This window comes from Orycteropus afer, unplaced genomic scaffold, assembly GCF_000298275.1.
Source record: "Orycteropus afer afer isolate SDZICR_OR568_19922 unplaced genomic scaffold, OryAfe1.0 scaffold00007, whole genome shotgun sequence".
NCBI lineage: Eukaryota > Metazoa > Chordata > Mammalia > Tubulidentata > Orycteropodidae > Orycteropus > Orycteropus afer.
In genome coordinates this window covers 2,350,940-2,372,288 of record NW_006921594.1, presented here as the reverse complement: position 1 = coordinate 2,372,288, position 21,349 = coordinate 2,350,940, and the positions used below count along the sequence as shown (strand labels likewise).

Below are 21,349 nucleotides of genomic sequence, written 5' to 3'. Positions count from 1 at the left end.
TTTTTTTTAATGTCCTGTCTACTTCTAGAGATCATGCATCTAGAATTTAACTTAAGTTCTTTCTTGAGCCTCCAGCCTACAAAAAGACCTCTAGGGCTGCATATTATTTATGTTGTGAATTATTTAAATATGTCAGTCAGTTTTTCTTATTCAGTCTCTTGATGACTAATATATACATTTATATTTTTTGTTTCTTCCATTTCTCACAATGTGGCCTCCTCACAACTGGAAATGAAGATTGCTGTGTCCACTGCATCCTGGCGTGCTTGTTCTGTGAATTCCTGACCCTCTGCAACATTGTACTGGGCCAGGCTTCGTGCGGCATCTGCTCTTCGGAGGCCTGTTGCTGTTGCTGCGGGGATGAGATGGGGGATGACTGTAACTGTCCTTGTGACATGGACTGTGGCATCATGGATGCCTGCTGTGAGTCATCAGACTGTTTGGAAATCTGTATGGAATGCTGTGGAATTTGTTTCCCTTCATAAATATTTATCATTTGTTTTGTGTTAAAACTGGAGAGTGTTTTAAAATTTTCTTCTAAAGGTAGAAAAAAAAAAAAATTACATGGTAAGAGTCTCATGAAGCAACCCAGTATTTGCACTGTTAACTCATTATTTTAAGTAATCTCTGAAAGCCTTATTCTCTAACCAAATCTGTATGGTTTAATATGTGAAATTGGAACTACTTTTTAACTTCTTTGTATGTTACAGTGACTGAGGAACATTTTGATCCAAAAAGAAAGGTCAATGTCTCCTCCTTTTTCATTAATATTTCTTTTTCTTCTAACTATTCTCAGGAGCCCTTTGCTCCAAATACATTATTTCTCAGTGGATATTTAAGCCTGACAGTTTATTTTTTATGTTTATCTATTAATAGTTCATGATAAGCATTCTTTGCTTCAGAGTAAACTTTGGGAAGAAGCACACACGAAAGCTGATCTCCATGTGCTCTTGACTGTTTTCCCCACTTGTTCTCCAGACAAAGTGCCTACTGTGCATAACAGCCCTCTGTGGAGGCACAGACATAGAAAACATTCCGCTCCCATCCCACACACCGGAGTATGCCGTTTCAAAAAAGCTAAAGCCAAACACACTGTAGTTGAATTGATTCTAACTCATAGCCAGCCCATGTGTTACGGAGTAGAGCTGAGGGTTTTATTGGCTGTAATTGTTACAGAAACATCACCAGTTCTTTCTTCTGTGGCACTGCTGAGTGCATTTGAACCACCAACCTTTTGGTTAGTCACGCACAAACTGCGCCACTCAAGAACCTATAACTAGTTGCTGTCAAGTTGATTCTGACTCAGGGTGACCCCACGTGTGTCACCGTAGATCTGTGCTGTACAGGCCTTCTCAGTGGCTGATTTTTTCAGAAGTAGATTGCCTGTGCTGTCTTCTGAAGCACCTCTGACTGGACTTGACCTCCAACTCTTCAGTTAGCAGCTAAGTATTTTAGCTGTTTGTACCACCCAGAGAGCGTAGCAGAGGAAAACCACTGCCGTCAAGTCAGTTCCCACTCATAGTAACACTATGGGACAGAGTCGAACTGCTCCATAGGATTTCCAAGGCTGTAAATCTTTACAGAAGCAGATGGCTTCATCTTTCTCCCCCAGCAGGGCAGCTGGTGGGTTGAAACCACTCACTCTTTGGTTAGCAGTCAAAATGCTTTTAACCACTGCATCCTGAGACCTCCTTAGTAGAGCAAAGAAACTCAAAAAGAATGCGCACACAAGGTGTAGTGCAGTGAGGATTTTAAGAGAGAGAAACTCAAAAGGCTGTACAAAAACTCATAAAGAGCAGCTGATGGCTACAAGATCGTTCAGGAGACCTTCATGGAGAATGTGGCATCTGAGGAAGTCTAGTAGGATTGCTAGCGGCACAGTGTTTAGTTAAAGCACTCATCCGCTAACCAGAAGGTTGGCGGTTCAAACCCACTAGTCGCTCTGGAAGAACAATGTGGCAGTCTGTTTCTGTAACAGCCTTGGAAACCTTTTGGGGCAGTTCTACTCTGTCCTATAGAGTTTCTATGACTCAGAATTGACTCTATGCCAAAAGGTTTGGATTTTCTTTTTTTTTTTTTTCCAGTAGGATCACTGTAGGGTCACCATGAGTCATAATCTACTCTACAGCAAACAATAGCAACAGCAGTAGGATGAGCAATTAGTTCACCTGTGATTTGAATGGATTATTTAGATTTAGGACAGAATTTAGGTGAGGAGCCTGTGCAGTCTGTGCCCTTACCTGGTTCAAAGACACATGACTTAAACATACTTATTTTTAGTTGAAAGAATACAGCATCTCTTAAACTACAAAAGTCTATAGTAACTAGAAATACGCATTTTCCTTACAAATATTTTAAGTGTTATGATAGTTTTTAATGAAAACATGAGACTTTATTAAAATATCTACATTTTATGAAAGAATGTGCAGTACTTTTGATAAATTTCATCTTTTTTAATTATAAAATTTCAGTATTCCAATTTTGATTCATTCAGACTTAATTTTTGTCCTTTGTTTTGTTTTGTTTTTGAGCTTTTGATCCCCCTTTTCTTTCCCACTTTTTTTGTTTGTCTGTCTTCTTTGGTTATTTCTTAACCAATATTATACTTCGTACATGCAGTTAAATGGAAACCATTCCTTCAAAGGCAGTAGAAGTCTAGGGATCCATTACCATGACCAAATTTCAATATTGCGATATTATGTAAAGTTAAACCAGCATGGCAAGTTATAAAATGTTGAAGCGTAAAGAAATAAATGAATTCCATGACTAATTATATAGTTCTTGCAATAGAGAGGCTTTGTGTGGTTCAGGTAAAAGGGAGAGTAACGTGCTCTCAGGCTGAGTTTAAGAGCTCCAAAATTTTAATTTAGATTGATTTAGATTTAGAATGTATTTCTTTGTGGAAATTTTGAAGGTATACTTTTTTAGGTTAATAGTTATTTACCTTCAGTCCTTCTTATGAATATCAAATTAATAGCAAAAAAAAAAAAAATTGCTTTAGAAAGCCTTTAGGAAACCTAACCTTTTACAAGGAGCTCTGGTAGCATAGTGCCTAAGGCATTTTGACTGCTAACCAGAAGGCTGGCAGTTCAAACCTACCAGCCACTCCTGAGAAGGCAGGTTGGGCAATCTACTAAAGCATGGGAATACCTCCTGTGGTTTTCATTTTGAAATGAAACCTAGTTTCTATTTGTGTCGTTATTTAAAGGACTTTAAAAAGTTAGTTAAAACTTTTGAATCCCCTTTTTAGTGTTATTTACACACCGAAAAAAATCTTTAAATTGTTGAGTATAAATAGAATTCTGTTAAACAGCTATCTTCTTCGTCTCAAGTGTCTTTCAGTTGTTACATCCAATATAAGAAAGCTTTGTACTATGTCTTGCTAACCAGAATCTGAATATTTACATATACCCAAATGGAGCAAGTGCTGTGTATTAGCATGTACGATTGCCATCTGTTCTTAGGATTGTAAAGCCTTCTCATGACCTGGAATTGCTAGAATATTTCACTTTTATCCTCCTGCAAAACTTTTCAAGCAAGTGGTTTGTCTAATATTTAAGTATAGTCTGCTACTATTTGTGATGAACATATTGGCACTTTGGCTATCATGTTTCCCTGTCATAGAGAACATTAGCACACAGTGGAATTTTTTGTTCATATTTATATTCACAATACTTCTCCTCTCTTGTCTACTCTAGGCAATCATTCCATAAAGCACCTTGTATAATTTTTCAAAAAGTGCAAAACAAATTAAAGTAGGCAAATGTGAAAGTAGTTTCAATATATTTTAGAATTTCTCTTTGTAAATGTTCTGTTGAATTATATGACCATCATGAGTAAGAGCTATAGTTTACGGTTTTAGATTTGACCTCTTTTTAAATGTGGAAACTTAAACATTTTTAAACGGGGCCTGTATTATTCTGAATACACTATTTTTAAATAAAAAATAAAAAGACCTCTTTATTGTGCCTTAGCATACTTTCATATCTAATTGAAATATGTACTGATTGATATTTGAATGAACTCAACTGTAACACAAAACCAGAGATTTTTCTTTATCATGCTTTTTTTTCTTTATCCCTTTTTAAAGATTGTCCTAGTTTCCTTATGTAAATCACATGACTCATGTTCATAAGTGAACTATGAAAGATGCAGGTCAATTTACATTACAAATCCTGGTTGAGTATGTTCACCAGCGCCCTTCAAAACCATAGTGCTCTTCAAAAAATTCATAATGGATAGAAATACAATTTTTATACTTTTTTCTTTTTAGTAGATTGTTTTCATCACTTATTTGAAATTATCTCTCGGGTAATTTTTTATACATATTGAGCATAAACAAGGAGTTAAACATGTTCAAATATCTGTGAGGTTGTGCATTAGATTTCATGAATTTCGTGCCAGAAGTATTTCCATCCAGGATTTTTTGGGCCACAATTTTTAAGTACTAAAGAATGTTTTACAATTAGTACTTAACTGAAATAATATAGTTTGATTTTATTTTAGAAGTCTTTATATTTAGTAAAATAATAAATTTGCTTTTATATTCTTAGGGTATATCACTGTTTTCATTTTCCTCACTGAAGTGTGGTAAGTGCTATCAGAGAAGTTCACGAGGTAACCAAGGCAACCTTATGTAATAACTTTCCATTCTTTACCCATAGAAACTCAATCAGTGCCCTAGTTTCTAATGTTATAAACGTCAAATGTCACTGCCTAACATAAATAAGACTCAAGTCAAGAGACTCAGTGGCTTGCCTTCATGAATTCTAGTTTAAATGCTTAGATTTATCCAACTGCCTAATGAATGTTTATTTATTAATAAGATTATTTTAAAAATTATTCAAGACCTTTATGCCCCTTTCAATTATTTGTGATTTGTAGGCCTCTTGGATTGTTACATCTAATCTGGCAGGCAAAATGAATTTCATAAAATATTATAAATACTCCTTTTTTTATTCCTTCCACTCTAATGTAGTACTGTTTTTGCTTTAAATAAACGATAATATATTGATAGGGTTTATTACACACTTATTTATATCTTTTAGTTTTGCATTGAGTATTCCAGGCAAGTCCTTTTAACTCTTCATCTCCCTGCTCCCCTATAACCAATAAATTCAATAGTGAGTGTCTTCCCTGTGCTTGGATTACTAGGCATGTTAAGGCTGTCATATAACCTTCAGAAACTTTAAGCCTAGGGGAAAAAATTGGCACCCATCATGGGAAAATTGTTAGTTCCAATACAGAAGCCACCAATATTTACTTGCCTATTTAAGATTACTTTCAGAGGTTTTAATGAGCTCTGGTGGCATGGTAGTTAAAACATACAGCTACTAACCAGAAGTTCGGTGGTTCAAACGCACTAGCCACTCTACGGAAGAAAGATGAGGACTTCTTTTTCCATAAAGATTTACGGCTTTGGAAACCCATTAGGACACTTCTACTCTGTCCTAAAGTGTTGCTATGGGTCAGAATTGACTCGAAGGCAGTGGCTTTTAGAGGTCTTGGTTAAAACTGAAGGGGCTGTGGAGAGAGGATAGCATTGCAACAAAGCCCTACTGTGGAGGGTAATTTTTGCAAAAACTACCATTGATGACTAAATTCACAATTAATTTTTTACATTGCAAAATTCCCAATGAACAATGACAACCACTTCCACTTTAATGGATTGTGAATCAAAATATTTCTTATGTGATCATATTTTAAAGAAGTCAGTAGTCTGGAGGTGAAAAAGACTGTACCCATTAGTACAAAGCTACGGCCAAGCCCCATGTGCAAACCCAGGTATCCAGACAAGCCGAAATCTGCACAACCCTGTTCATCAAGCTGCATCAAATGCATGATGTTTTTCCACTGGGGCCACAATTACAGCTGAGTAGCTGATGTCAACACAAGTTTTCTGTATCCCAACTGCACTGTGGCTAGTTGTTCTGCTTCCATTGTTTGTCTATGATTCATGCCCTTAATCCCTCACGTTAGTGCTGGCCAAAGGAGAATCATAATTCAGGTGTAAGGTGATTGTGAAGAAATCATTTTAGCTAACCACTCTTTGAAACATTACCAACACTGAGTATAGATATGTGTATTAAAGACAAAGTATTGTTCTGCAATTAGGTGTTCACTTCCAAGCAGGTCTTTGTGTGAGGTTTCGTTGAAAATATAATTATTAAGAAAATGGTGAAAAGCAAATTCAAACAAATTCTAAGTTTAGCTTGAAAAATGGAAAGGTTCTTAAGTTCTGTCTGATGCATAAAGGGGTAGAAGCAAAGGAATTATGTTCCAAAGCCAAGAAAGAGGGTGTACAAAAGCAGCTGATCCACTTGACATAGTTCATAGCCTTTTGCAAAGGAATAAAAGCCTGTTGAGCAGGGAACCAAAAGATCTCATTATAGGATGAAGCCAAGCCATATTAAAGCTTGTGCACTAGTAACTATGTCTAAAAACAGCCTGCTGTTTTATATTGAACCAATACATTTCTTAACTTGGTAGGTTGCAGTGTAAAGATGTACAGAGCCTGTCTGCTGGATGCTATGCCAATTACAGATGTGGCAGAGTGGTGTCAAACACCTCCAAACAGTATCGCAAGCAATCTTAGAGTGAAACAAAAGAAGTTTTAAAATGTCATCTCGAAACCTAGAAAGCAGAGTTCATCGTGTGTGTCTGACTCTTAGAGTCTTACAACCACCTTTATTATATAATTTAATGTGGACGTCATGTGATCCCTAAATCAGAATGCACAATACTTTCAAGGACATGAATAGTGCCTGAGAGAGGAGAATATCTTTTAAAAGTAACACCTTCAGATGAGAAGGCATCTGTGATCAGCTCTGCAGGAACTGCGTTTTCTTGGTGTTGGGGGGAAGGAGGAGGGAAAGTCAGGAATACATACTACATTAGGTTTTGTTAGATCATCAGAAAGAATAATTGGGCATATTTACACAATTATGTTTTAGTAAACTATTATGCCAGCTTAACTGTAATACACATTCTGGTAAAAGTATATTAAATTGTAACCGAAAAGCTATTCATCTACTGAGGGTGGTATTTTTTTTTTTATGTAATTATCCACAAATTAATTAATAAAATTAAATTCCAATCACTGAAGAAAATGAAGCAATGGTGAGAATCAGAACTACAGATTAGTTAAAGCAAAGATATGCAATGCATAACAGAATTAAAGCATTTCTTTTATTCAAACTCAGTGCTTAAAAAAGAACAAATCCATCATCTTGAAATCTGACTTGTAGCTTGACATTAAAAATAATACGAGTGGAATTTTCAGTGGGGTAAGCACAAAACTAGTTCAAGTTGTGTCACTCTCAATTACTGTACTCAGGTGGTGTGCCCATTAAAATTCCCACTTGTGGGTTCTGCTCACTATGCAAATGGGGTCATTACCTGGAGAATTTAATTGGTTATGACACTGAGAGTAGGACTTTTCCTTTCAAAATAAACCTACTTACACACATTTTCTCTAAAAATTTGATTGTTATATATACTTTGGATTGTTTTGCTCTATAAATATTTACTAAAATTAGGCTGCTCTTGCTTACTTCATTCTTGCAAATAATTCAAAAGGGATCCAAATTACTGTGATACGGTTTCCTTTGTATGTCTCAAAGTCGAGTTCGAATGACTCTTTTGTAAGTGGTATTGCTTATCAAAAATTTTTTTTAAAAAATCTGTATCTTTCAAAGCACCCACCACATGTGGGTACCTTTCCAGTAAAGGTTTTTTTGTTTTATTTTGTTTTGTTTTTTACTATGTAATTCTTTTTCACAGTAATTCTTATTTAATTTGAGAAGTTACTTCCTTTTTCCCTCCTGTTTTGTCCTTTAAAACCTGTACAGTTAAAAAGTTCATCTTTTTTATTAGATATATAAAACCCAAACCAAATCAAACCCCTTGCCATTGAGTCAATTTCAACTCATAGCAACCCTATAGGACAGTGCAGAACTGCACCATAAAGTTTCTAAGGCTGTAATCTTAAAGAAGCAGACTGCCTCATCTTTCTCCCGCAGAGCAGCTGCTGGGTTCAGACGTTTAGGCTAACAATGAAATGCTTAATCACTGCACCACCAGAGCTCCTGTTGGATGTGTAACATATACAACATTGTTGAAGAGCCATGTCTGTACCACTTGCAAGGTGCTTATATTCCTTGAGAAGAAGGGGTGGAAATATTAACTGCTTTGTTGGAGAGTTAGTTCTAGAGATACTTCTACCCTGACGGGTGAGCCATAAGACTCCAAATTTAACCCAAACAAAGAAATTGGTGTGAAAAGTCCATCTCCACATAGTTATGATCTGTTTTCATTGGTAGTGGCAACTTCAACTAGAAAAACCTGAGTTTATAGCTACCTAACAAGAATATTGATAATGGCCTGAATTTATAATGGACACTGAAGTTACAGAGTGGTTCAGTAGACATAATATTAAACTGGGCATTTAGGAGTTTAGTTCATAGACACTAACTCTACCAGCAGTTCCCAAAGTGAACTTGAAGTAGGAACAGGGTTACTGTAGGTATTAATGACATCATCTCAGGGAAGCACTAACAGTTCCTTGAAAGAGATGGGCTATGCAGTCTAAATTTTTATTACTACACCACATTGTAAAACTAGCCAAGATTTTATCTCTAGTTTATCTGGATCTTTAGAGAATTATTTTCCTTAAATTTAAAAAGAATATTTCTGAATTAGAAAAAAGGAATCCAAGGATGATATAGAAGAGGAAATAGTACAAATTCATAACTGGACCATTGGACAGAATTTTTTAAAATCTATAACTATGGGAAATTTCCCATAGAATATCAAATATGAATCCAAGTCTCTGGCATACATTTTTTTCTATGTTATTTCTAATTGTGCCTGGAGGATAAGAAGGAGTTGGCGCGTCCAATAAATATAATCATTTACATGCATGGAGCTCCCTTTGAAGTTAATAGGACCTACGGAATGGGGAGTTATGCATCAAGAAAACGGAGTTTAACGTGAATCTGGTTCTTTCTTTTTAATATGCAGTGGTATTGCCAATGTATTTGGATTTTCTTACTGCTTATCTTACATTTGTATGTGATGTTTAAGTTAGAACTGAGTGAAGTGCTACATGTGTAGAGGAAAGATAGTCAAAAAGAGAGGATATGATGATTAGCAAGCATACACCCAGGGACCAGGTTTATAGCATCACGTCTAAAAGTGATAGGGCCTCACATTTGTAGAGCATGTTTAACTTTAAAATGAAGCCAGATCCATTTTGTCATTTGATCTTCATAACCCTACAATTCATCTAGGACATACATTTTTACCTCCACTTTACGGATGAAAAGTTGGCATGGACACAATAAGTTCACTTCCTGAAGTAACATAGTACTTACTGGTAGACCTAGGAAACCTGATTTCTCTTCCTGGATCTTATCATTAGATCAGTGTTTTTCTTATGAAGTCCTAATGTCAGTCAATATCATAAATAGATTCAATCACAACTGCTGTGGTTGAAGCTGAGGTGGATTCCTGGGGATCTGAAATCTTGGTTACGCTGTCCCTGTCTCCCATTATTCTTACCTCTAGTTGGTACCCTGGCTTGGGCTCTAAGACAACCTGAAAATTATATGTTTGTGTTGCTCTCTGATTATGTGTGTTGACCCAAAAGTCAAATCAACCCACAATATCTCTCTAGTCCTGTGTGTATCTATAATGTCCTATTTTGCAGATGGACAGAGTCACAAGTTAGAAGTTCTTCATAAAATAATGTGCAGGTCATCTCCAGTTGTCCATCCAAATCTGTTCTCTGTCTCTGTCTGCTTTGTGCTGGGCTCCCTGACCTTTGGGTTTGTAGTTGGCTTTGGCTGATAGTACGCAATGGTAGGAAATCAGAAGGTGGGAGGAGAGAAAGGTTGAGGAATTAATTCCCACCTGATGCCCTGGCCTATTCCCACCTGGCAGTGATTTTGACAGTCGCTATACTCTCCATAAGGGGCTCCTGTACAGTGGCCCCTCTTTCACAGATACCCCCCCCCCTTCAGGCATGGGACAGTAATGGCTCTCTCCTCGTGCAAGTCCAGGCACCTCAGTACACTTCCATTTTGGTTCCCTTACATCTGACTCTTCCTCTGTGAACAGTTCCTTCTGTGAAGTTCTCTCAAATTAAGCCCTTTGAGTGAGCCATCTGTTTCCTGTCAGTATTGTGACTAATAAGGCAGTGAGGGAGAGTGAGTATGTGTGCAAATGCACATGTTGTCCAAACACAATCTAAGACTTACTGAAATAATGTAAATCCTGGAGGTCCCTTGGATGTTTGTGTCTCTCTCTCATGGTCAGACCAATCTAGTATTGTAAGAGCTAAAGTAGACACTTCAGAAACAGACTGAAAAATTTGTCCAATGAACATACTTGCCCTATGCTAACATTTGACATAATAACAAGCTGAGAGAGGAGGAGGGAAATCAGGAGAGTATCATTAACATGAATGATCCAAAGTTTACTATTGTTGTTGTTGTTGTTGTTATGTGCCGTCGAGTCGGCCCCGACTCATAGCGACCCCTCCTTGGGTTTCCGAGGCAGTATCACTACGGAAGTAGGAATGCCCAACCTTCCTTCCAAGGAGTGGCTGGTGGGTTTGAACCACCAGCCTTCTGGTTAGCAGTCAAGTGCTTTTAGCCACTATGCTACCAGAGCTCCTAGTTTACTATTAAGTAATCCAAAACTTTAGGGTCCCTAGAGTGATGAGCTTTTCCCTTGCTCCCCAGGACCTGAAATGACTCAGTGTCATTATCAACATAAGCTGAGCTACAGCAGAAACCCTAGCTTGGTAATTAATCTCCTCAGAAATAACGTACTTTGGGACTTAATATGAATGTAACCAATGGTAATAAAAATTTTAATATGTACTCTGTATGCTCACGGAGCCAGTTCTCACCTAAGGGTCCAGTGTCAAGCCTTAGACATCAAGTTCAGCATTAAGATAGTAAAGATGCAACATTTTAATTGATGTTTTGAATTTTTACCCAGTTAGTTAGGGAGAATTTGTTGGTCACATTTTGTACCAGACCCTGTGTTAGGAGTAGGAATAACCTGGTGTTCTTCAATGAGTTCTCAGTTAAGAGAGAAAGAGAATATATGTTAATTTGCTGAAATTAAGGAGTTACAATAGAGACAGGTACAGTTGCTAGTAGAGGAGAGATGTTAGATTGACGACGCCTCCTTAACAGCATCAGGAAGGGCTTATAGAAGAGGAAAGATTCACACTGGGATTTGGAGAAGGAATAAATAAATATTCACTGGGTACAGGAGAACGGGAATAACATTATACACCAAAGGAACGAAGTGTGTGCATGCTGCATTCCGAGGCTGTGGTAGCTTTGGGAAGGCTGGAGAGTAGGGAGAGGTGGAAAGAAGCAGAGCCGAGTTAACAATGCACCTTAGATGCCTTGCCAAATGCTCCTGAACTTTGTCCTGTGAAGCCTGGCAATGTGAAGCCTTCCAAAGACTTTTTAATCAAGAAAGTGATGAGATCAACTTTATATGTTGATCAAATTTATATTTGGGCAGCTGTATGGATGATGGACTAGAGGGATTAAGAATGGGCTTGAGTAGGCAGTTAAAAGATTTTTCATTCATTTACACAAAAGACGGTGAGGGCCTGAACTAAGGCGTTGGCTGTAAGGACAGATGGAGAAACTGAATTAAATACCTTTCTGGAATAGATTGAAAGAATTTCCCAGGTGAATGGATCTGTTAAATGTGCCCAGTGTTTGCATACAAAAGCAATTTTATGAGTGTTAAATAAAAGTCAAGTCCATAGGAATATTAAAATATATTCATGTTTCAGACCACAAATGTCATGAATGTTAACAGTTACCCCAATATTAGGAACCTTCATCATAATTTCTATTATGGTTTCCAGGGAGGGGATGGTAGTATATATGGTGCCCAGGTGGATGAACAAATGAAGGTAAATGCCAGAATGAAGTCTCCCAGTCCTCTCACACAAAACCTCTGTGCTGTTGAGTCATTTCTGACTCACAGCGACCCTGCCTTGGGTTTCTGAGGCAGTATCTGTACGGAAGTAAATTACCCAATCTTCCTTCTGAGGAGTGGCTGGTGGATTTGAACTGCCAGCCTTCTGGTTAGCAGTCATATGCCTGAGGCACTATGCCATCCTCTAGTTCCCTAATATTTTATGTAAGCAAGGGGATGGGAGGAGGAAGCTAGAGGGATACAAAGAACAGAGAGACATGGACAAAGGGCCTCCAGAGAGCCTGGCAAGTAATAGGTGTGCAACTATATAATTGTTGATAAATAATTAAGTGATTGATATATGCATATATATGTTGTTGTTGTTTGTTGCCATTGAATCAATCCTGACTCATGGCAACCCCATGTGTTACAGAGTAGAACTGCTCCGTAAGGTTTCCTTGGTTGTAATCTCAACAGAAGCAGATCTCCAGGCCTTTTCTTATATGGTACCACTGGGTGGGTTCAAACTGCCAACCTTTAAGTTAGCAGTTGAGCACAAACAGCTTTTGTCACCTTATGCATATATTTAAATACACAATGAATTAAATAATATGCAAATCTGTTCATACTAAAAGGTAACTTGGATGACAGTTACTGAGAATAATATGTGAAAGAAAGGAAACTATTTCCACTGGGCTGAATATACACAAAGGAGCCCTGGTGGCACAGTGGTTAAGCCCTCAGCTGCTATCTGAAAAGTCTCCAGTTCACATCCAGCAGTCACTCTGCAACAGAAAGATGTGGCAGCCTGTTTCTGCAGTTTTGCAGCTTTGTAAACCTAATGGGACAGTACTACTCTGCCATAGTGTTGCTAGAGTCAAATCAACTCAGCAGCAATGGGTTTAGTTTGGATTTAGTATAAACAAAGGAGCCACGGTGGTGCAATAGTGAAGTGCTCCTTCGGCTGCTAACCAAAAGATTGGCTGTTCGAACCCACCAGAAACTTTATGGGAGGAAGGTATGACAATTTGCTTCCTGTAAAGACTAACAGCCTAGAAAACCTTATGAGACAGTTCTTCTTTGCCCTATAAGGTTGTTATGAGTTGGAATTGCCTCAGTGGCACCCCAAAACAACAACATACTCAAACAATTGTTTTATCATTTTCAACTGAGTTAATATAACACTAGCCAGTTAATGGTTATTGGTTAAATGAATCCTTCTTTAATTGGCTTAATATGTATATTCAGTTCCAGTCATACAATCTTAGGTAAAGGTCTGACCCAAGTCACTTGAAGAACATCCCAACAGCTCTAAAATTAGTAAGTAACTCTTCCAAAATTGTGTTCTTGCTAGCCATTTTCTTTTTGTATAACCTGAGTCCCATTTTTATGTTATCTGGGAGAGTGTTTACTGGCCTTGGGGTTGTTGTTTTGTGTTAGGTACAGTGCATCACACTCTGCTTCCTGAATTCTTATAAAAACATCCAAACTTGCTATTTTTTTCTTTACAATAAATTATGAAAAGATCAAGGCATTACAAATTAAAAAGTAAATATTTAAATTTTCATTGCAAATACCAATGAAATTTCAAGGAGGTATTTAAAATATAGGTGTTTACTAAGGCTAATAAGGGAGAAGGGGTGGCACCAGGTCAAAGACAGCCATCTGAGTCCTTTTTGTCCCCAGTGGGAGAGGCTCCCTCTTGGATGGAATCACAGGGCAACTCTGCAGGCAGAGCTCAGTTGGCATCTGCCAACTGGATCATAAAATGTGGAAGAGGGTTTTTATCTACTCATCACCATGCAGATATTTATTAATTTGTTGAAAGTTTAGGAAGCAAGGCGTTGAGAGTCCCAACCATGCTAAGGAAACTGAAATCGACCAGATTCTTAAAAAGTTTGTAATCTGATTCCATGAGTGTTTTTGTTTTGAGTGAATGTGTTGTAGAATAAAATAAGTTATGTGCTGAAGGCTTCCCATATATTATGGGGAGCTCTGTTGGCACAGTGCCTAAGGCATTTGACTGCTAAGCAGAAAGCTGGCAGTTCAAACTTTCCAGCCACTCCTCAGAAGGAAGGTGGGCAAGCTACTTCCGTAGAGATACTGTCTCAGAAGCCTAAGGTGGGGTCGCTATGAATTGAATCATTATGAAATAAAAAAAGTTGCGGTGTATTCTAATTACATTTTCTTTTTAATGAAACATATAGTAGATTCTGAAACCTGGAATATGACGAATTGTACTGAAGTATAATATATGGTGCAGATAATTAAGCAAAGATTATCCCCAAACCTAGTTTTAAAATATTTCAGTGTTAAGTGTTGGCATTTTAATCATTTATTCTTTAAAGAACAGCAGCCACCTTGGGCAAATGATTAAGTGCATGGGGAGCAAAGTTGGTTTTTAATAAGAAAAATATTTCACTGTTTTCCTTTCCTAAGTTTCAGCGAGTATACATTTTTGAAAAGATTCCTGAATACCTTTGCAATGAAAAACTTAACATTCTTTCCATATTTATTACAAAAGATCTATTATTTTTAAGTTGGTAGATTGAATTCAGAAAGTTTTTTCTGAGTGGAAAAAAAATGTGGTTGGGTAATACATTGCATAAGTGCATTCTGAGTTTACATTAGTAAAGTATTATAAGTTTTACAACTAGAAGTAGCACTGTGGTCCTCATATATTACAGTACACACAATTTGATTGTTACAGAGTAGACATCTGCCAGAAACATTTCAGTTTAGCATGATGAATTTACCTTATTCCTGTCAAGAATCACATTACAATGCCAAAGTATTGCTTTGAATATATGTTGAAAAACAGAAATAAACTTGTTGACGTACAGTTTCAAATCCCTTTAGAATCATGTCATTATTGGTATCACGGCTAGAAACTTGTGAGCTCGAGTTACTCCGCGGGGGATTTGCCAATAGTGAATGTCACTCATTTAATCAGAACAGCTACAGAAAAGATGCTGTTGACCGTGGGTGGTACAAGGAGTTTATGAGCATCACAGCAAAGACTCTAGCACACTTAAATTATGTAAAAGTGTAGGGATATCTAAAATATACTCCCTTCCCTAGTCATTTAAAAACAGTAGCTTGGGAAGTTATTTATCTGCATGCCTTTTCCATGCTAATGGTAACCTTCTCTGAAAAGCGTAGCTGAACTCTAACCGATGGAGGCCATTTGTGGTGGTGGTTAGCTGCCGTCGAGCTGGCCCTGAGTCATGGCAATCCTACGCGCTGAGGAACGACGTGCTGCCCACTCCCTTGCCATCCCCATGGTGGGCTGCAGACGGGCCACTGTGATCCCTAGGGTTTTCACTGGCTGGGTTTTGGAATTAGATTGCCACGCCTTTCTTCCTAGTTTGTCGTAGTCTAGAAACTCTGCTGAAACCTGTTCGGTATCATAGCAACACATAAACCACCGACGACAGGTGCATGGTGGCTGCACATGAGGAACACTGGCTGAGAATTGAACGCAGATCTCCCTTCCGCATAGAAGGCGAGAATTCCATCAATGAGCAACCGATGTCCCAGTGTCCCAATGTTGGCCGTATTTGCTTCAAAATGCCTAATTGTAACTTTTATTTATTACAGGAATGGAATTTATACTTTCCTTGTGGGTAAAGTCCGAGACTATTATAAGGCAGACAGCAGGGGAAGCAAACACCAGGCACATTGTTCCAAACTCGCTCAAGAACTATCGACATGTACTTTTCCAGTGTCTTTGGGGGCCTACATAGACCCAAAATTTCCTCCAGAAACTGTATCAAAAATACTAGGTAAAATTTTACTCTAATATCTCAAAAGATCTGTGAATTCTATCAAGAATTTTCTACATACTCTGGAAAGATTTTATAGTATAAACATAACCGCATGATAGGCTTCTTATATCCATGGCAACTTTTAATGTTTAAGATGCAGAATAAAACTACTGCTTTAATACTACCAAAGGGCCACATCCACACTGGTGAGATTTTGTGCAAGGTTCACAATATAACTACCTTAAAATTTAGCTGCCACTTTCATTTGAGAAATGTAGCAGATAAAAACCATTTCAATATTGCACCATTGCATTCATGTAGATGTAGCACAGATATATTAAATTTTTCCCTCTCAACACCATGCTCTAAGAAAGTAGTACAAGTATTATGTTTGCATGATACTGATTTGACATGTACTCTGAGAAATATATGAAATGTTGTATTTTTAAAGGACTTGGCTTATGAAAAGTTATATTTGAGGGAGTATGGAATCAATTCTCAGGGATAGTTTATGGTCCAGGAACTCTTACAAAGTAATGGGAGAAACTGGTATATATATAAAAAAAAAAATCCTGATAGAAGAAATATTAATAAACTATATTGAACTTCATCAAGGGAGAATAATGAAAACATACAATTGCTTTCTAAGTTTATATTTGCAACATGTCAATAGTAGTCACTTAACTTAGAAATCGTGTTTCGTTTATCATTTTCCACTTTGCCTTTTGTATCTTCTGGTTCCTTCCAACTCAGCTAGAAATGAAGATTTCTATAATATTCAGGTAGGTTAAATGTAAAAATAGCCCAAAACACAAGAAATTTCTTTTATGGTACTGATACAAAGAGAAAAAGAAGTTTTCTTTCTGTCTGTATCATTTTTCTCTGTCTGTCTATCTATCTATATATCTATCATCTGTTTTGGTTACCTAATGCTGCTCTGACAGGAATATGCCACAAATGGAATGGCTTGAATAAACAGGAGTTTATTTCTTACAACTTTGGAGGCTAGAAGTCCAAATTCAAAGTGCCAGGCTCTTGGGGCTGGGTGAAACTCCTCAGCCCTGGGCTTCAGCTCTGCCTCCTGTTCCCAGCCCACCAAAGCTGGAAGCTTTTCTTCACTCAGGGAGCTGTGACTGCTGAGGCTGACAAACCCAAGGTCAACAAGTAAAAAGGCAGTCCCAATGTTACCAAACAATATGGCAGGCCACTAGTTCAAATGAAGAAGTCCTAAGATCAGCAGGGCATGACAGGCTCTTGAACAATGACTTGACTATATGCAGGGTTCAAGTGTGCCAAAGAGCTGGAGACCTTCCTGAAAGTTGCTTCTTATATCCTAGAAGCAGCCCACATCCCTGAAGCAACTACTCAGCTGCTCTAGTAGATTCCACTATGGAATTAATTACCAATCTCACTGTTCTGGTTACTAGTGTTACTCTGAATGGAATATACCACAAGTGGGATGTTTGAACAAACAGGAGTTTATTCCCTAACAGTTTGGAGGCTTTAAGTTCGAGTTCAAAGTTGAGAGGCTGTGTGAAAGCCCCTCAACCTTGGGTTTCAACTCTGCCTCCTGCTCCCAGCCCACTGAAGCTAGAGGCATTTCTTCACTTAGACAGCTGCTGGCTGCTGAGACTGACAAGCCCAAGGTTAACAAGTAAAAAGGCACAGACCCAATGTTGCCAAACCACATGGCAGGCCATTAATTCAAGTCCATTGAAAGTCCCAAGGTTGGCAAAGCATGGCAAGATGCTAAACAACATGTCTATATGCAGGGTTCAAATGTGCCATAAGCTAGAGACCATTCCCAAGGCTTCTCCTTATGTACAGGAAGCAGACCACATCCCTAAGGCAGCTACTCAGCTGCTCACAGTAGATTGCACCATGGAGTTGGTTACCAGTCTCATCATGAGGAATATTACATCCAGCTTCCCAGTCACTCAACCAGGCCCAGCCAAGTTGACACACAAAGTTAATTACCACTCTATTACGGGGAATAACCACATCCAGCTCTCTGGCCACTCAACTAGGCCCAGTGAAACCCACAATCTTAACTACCAGTCTATCATCTATCTGTCTGTCTATCTATCTATCTATCTATCTGCCTACCATGCATCTATATCTCAAAAAAGAAGAGGATGTGGAACAAGGGATATCATGTTGATGTTCAGATGGATCTTGGCTGATAGCAGAGAATACTAGAGAGAGGTTTACCTCTGTGTTACTGACTATGCAAAAGCATTTGACTGTGTGGATCATAAAAATTATGAATACCATTGCAAAGAATGGAATTCCAGATGGATGGGAATTCCAGACCACTTAATTGTGCTCATGAGGAACCTGTACATAGACCGAGAGGCAGTTGTTTGAACAGGACAAGGGGTTACCAAAATCAGGAAAAGTGCATGTCAGGGTTGCATCTTTTCTCCCTACTTAATTAAATCTGTATGCTGAGCAAATAATCTGAGAAGCTGGACTGTATGAAGAAGAACCTGACATCCGTATTGAAGGAAGACTTATTAAGAACCTGCAATATATGGATGATACAATCTTGCTTGCTGAAAGTGAAGAGGACTTGAAATACTAATAAAGATCAAAGACTACAGCCTTTGTAGGGATTACACGTCAACATGAAGAAAACACAAATCCTCCCAACTGGGCCAATAAGCAGCATTATAATAAACAGAGGAGATAAGTTGTCAAGGATTTCATTTTGCTTTATCCCAATCAATGCCCATAGAAGCAGCAGTCAAGAAATCAAACATGTTGCATTGAGAAAATCTTCTGCAAGAGGCTTTATTTATTTATTTATTTTAAATAAACTGTTCAAAAGCAAAGATGGCACTTTGAGGACTAAGGTGTGCCTGATCCAAGCCAAGGTATTTTCAATTGCCCCATATGCATGTGAAAGTTGGACAGTGAATAAGAAAGACTGAAGAATTGATGCATCTGAATTATGGTGTTGGTGAAGAGTATTAATATATCCTGGACTGCCAGAAGAATGAACAAATCAATCTTGAAAGAAATACAGCCCAAATACTCCTTAGAAGCAAGGATAGAGAGACCTCATCTCATGTACTTTGGACATGTTATCAGGAGGTACCACTCTCTGGAGAATTACATCATGCTTGTTAAAATAGAGGGTCAGTGAAAAAGAGAAAGACTTTCAATGAGATGGATTGACACATGGCTGCAGCAGTGGGCTCAACAATTGCAATGACTGTGAGGATGGTACAGGACCAGCGTTTCCTTCTGTTGTGCTTTGGGTCACTATGAGTCAGAGCCAACTGAATGGCACCTACCAGCAATAATCTATCTACCTACCTTCTTATCAATCAGTCATCTATCTACTATCTATCTGTCTGTCTATCATCTGTCTATCTCCTTGTTTACTATCATCAAATAAAGTCACATATTTTACATATTTTATTAGAATCATAATGATCAGTGTTTGATGTCTTTTTTTTTTTTTTGTAAAAACTACCAGAATAACTCATATAAAAAAGTTTGGTGACCTTACTCTAGCAAAATCTGACTGTAATATAAGTATGAATAGTCTAGTTGTCCCCTCCCAAAAGGAGAAATTATGGCAAGAAAAAAAAAGCTTAGACAAACACAATGCATGGATAGGACGAGAAAGAACAGATAAATAACATTATACTGTACTAAGAAAATATTAATAGAGATCCTTGAGAGTGTATAAAAAAATTCATAAGACGTCAAATGTAGCAGAACAGACTATTATTACACTGCAGAACAGCAGAAGAGAAACCCTTACCCTTGGGGATAATATTCTTTTTATTAGAACTTTGGGAAATCTTCTTTCATATGAATTCAGAAAGTGAGGACATCACAACAAGTCTGGTATCTCTCCAACATATCTTCTATATTAAACTCAAAAAAAAGTTTCCAATCTTTTCTCCTTGCCTACTATAGTCTGGCAAGGGGAATTAACACTATAAATCAAATCTATTTCTTCTCAAGTTACTTGTATGGCGGAGCATGTCGAGTTTTTCATTTGTGAAAGTTTTCAGAGATTTTTTTTGGCAGCCTAATACCACTGCTCATGGGGCTTGTCTTTGGCTTTTAGATCAAAATATGAAAGACTCACAAACTGATGCTTGACATTATTTCTAAGATATAAAGCCAGAACACCAAGATTCCAAAAGGGAACTTGTAGATTATAAATTTTAAAAATAGAATATCAATTAAGTATGATTGAAATCACTTACCATTATTGTGCACATGCTGTCTTTAGATGAACAATAATTTTTACAGGATAATCTGAAATACTAAACTAAATTAATCCCGAGATCACAGCAATTTGCTTAAATAGCAGTAGTATTGAGAAGCCCTCATGGTGCAACAGTTAAGTGCTCAGCTGCTGGCCAAATGGCTGGTGGTTCGAACCCACCCAGTGTTTCCATGGGAGAAAGAGCTTGGTAACCTACTTCCATAAAGACTACAGCCTAGAAATCCTATGGTTCTACTCTTTCACATAAAGTCACTATGCATGGAAAATTGACTCAGTGGCACCTAACCACAACAACAGTACTTAGTAAGTTCAGCACAAATGATATGTGGGGTGTTTTTAAAACTACATTAACGTCCTTGAACCTGAACATCTATCCTATCTATGTTGTCTGTATCTTTCTTCTCTTCTCATTCTGTCTTAGGGATTTCCTTCTTGTGTCTTCTAGATTTATTTTCATATTTGAGCTCCATTTTCATCCATCACCCTTCCCTTCTCCTAATTCTTTATTTATAGATATTCTTTCCTCAGTGCATCATCCTCATTTCCCATGGCTTTTCTTCAACATCCACTCCCCTCTTGACATTCTCAGTGTGATTCCATTAAATTTAGCATACATATGTTAAGTAGTCACTTTCTTCAAAGCTCTGGGAAGTCAAGATAAATCACAGTTGACCCTGGTGTTTATGGAGCACATAAGGGACAGAGGGAATAAAGAAGTGAACAAATCATTAAGCTATATTATGAAGAAACATAGATAGATGTGAATGTCTCATAGCATTGTAGAAGACTAATGCTTGGGACAAACAAGGACAATGGAAATGTCAACTGGGTCAGTTATTGAAGAATGATTGCAACTTTCCCAAGCAGATAAGGAAGAGTGGAAAGGACAATTGAGGCAGAAGGAACAACATCTGGACCTGTGAGGACCATGGTATGTTCTAAAACCATAGCATGTTCAATGAGACTGAACGACAATTTATATGGGAGGGACAGAGTGAAAGATGAGAGGAGAATATGAGCCATGGCCAAATTGGAGAATTTTCCTCCTTCCCCTTTTTGGTCATACCAAGTAGTTAGAATTTTATTCTATGTGCAATAATTTAAAACAAGAATTAATGACTTCCAATTTGTGTTTATAGATATTATTGAGACAGAGTGAAAGGTATTTTGAAATGGTAGAGAAAAAAAGGAAAAAATGAGACTGGACAGGAAGATGTTGCTGTAGAAAAATAAATGGCTGTCTAGTACTCAGAGGAACTCTGGTAGCATAGTGCCTAAGGCACTTGACTGCTAACCAGAAGGCTGGTGGTTCAAACCCACCAGCCACTTCTCGGAAGGAAGATGGAGCAATCTACTTCCGCAGTGGTACTGCCTC

The 21,349-nt window shown here is 37.8% G+C and overlaps 1 protein-coding gene across 1 annotated transcript in view; it reads left to right on the top strand.

Moving 5' to 3' along the window:
* MDFIC (MyoD family inhibitor domain containing) overlaps positions 1 to 485 on the top strand; it is a gene marked incomplete at its 5' end in the record, with an annotated part of 110,963 nt that extends 110,478 nt beyond the window's left edge. Inside the window, one exon of the mRNA XM_007944046.2 lies at positions 238 to 485. Coding sequence (XP_007942237.2) covers positions 238 to 485 — 248 coding nt within the window. The remainder of the gene's footprint in view (positions 1 to 237) is intronic.
* Positions 486 to 21,349: the final 20,864 nt, after the last annotated feature.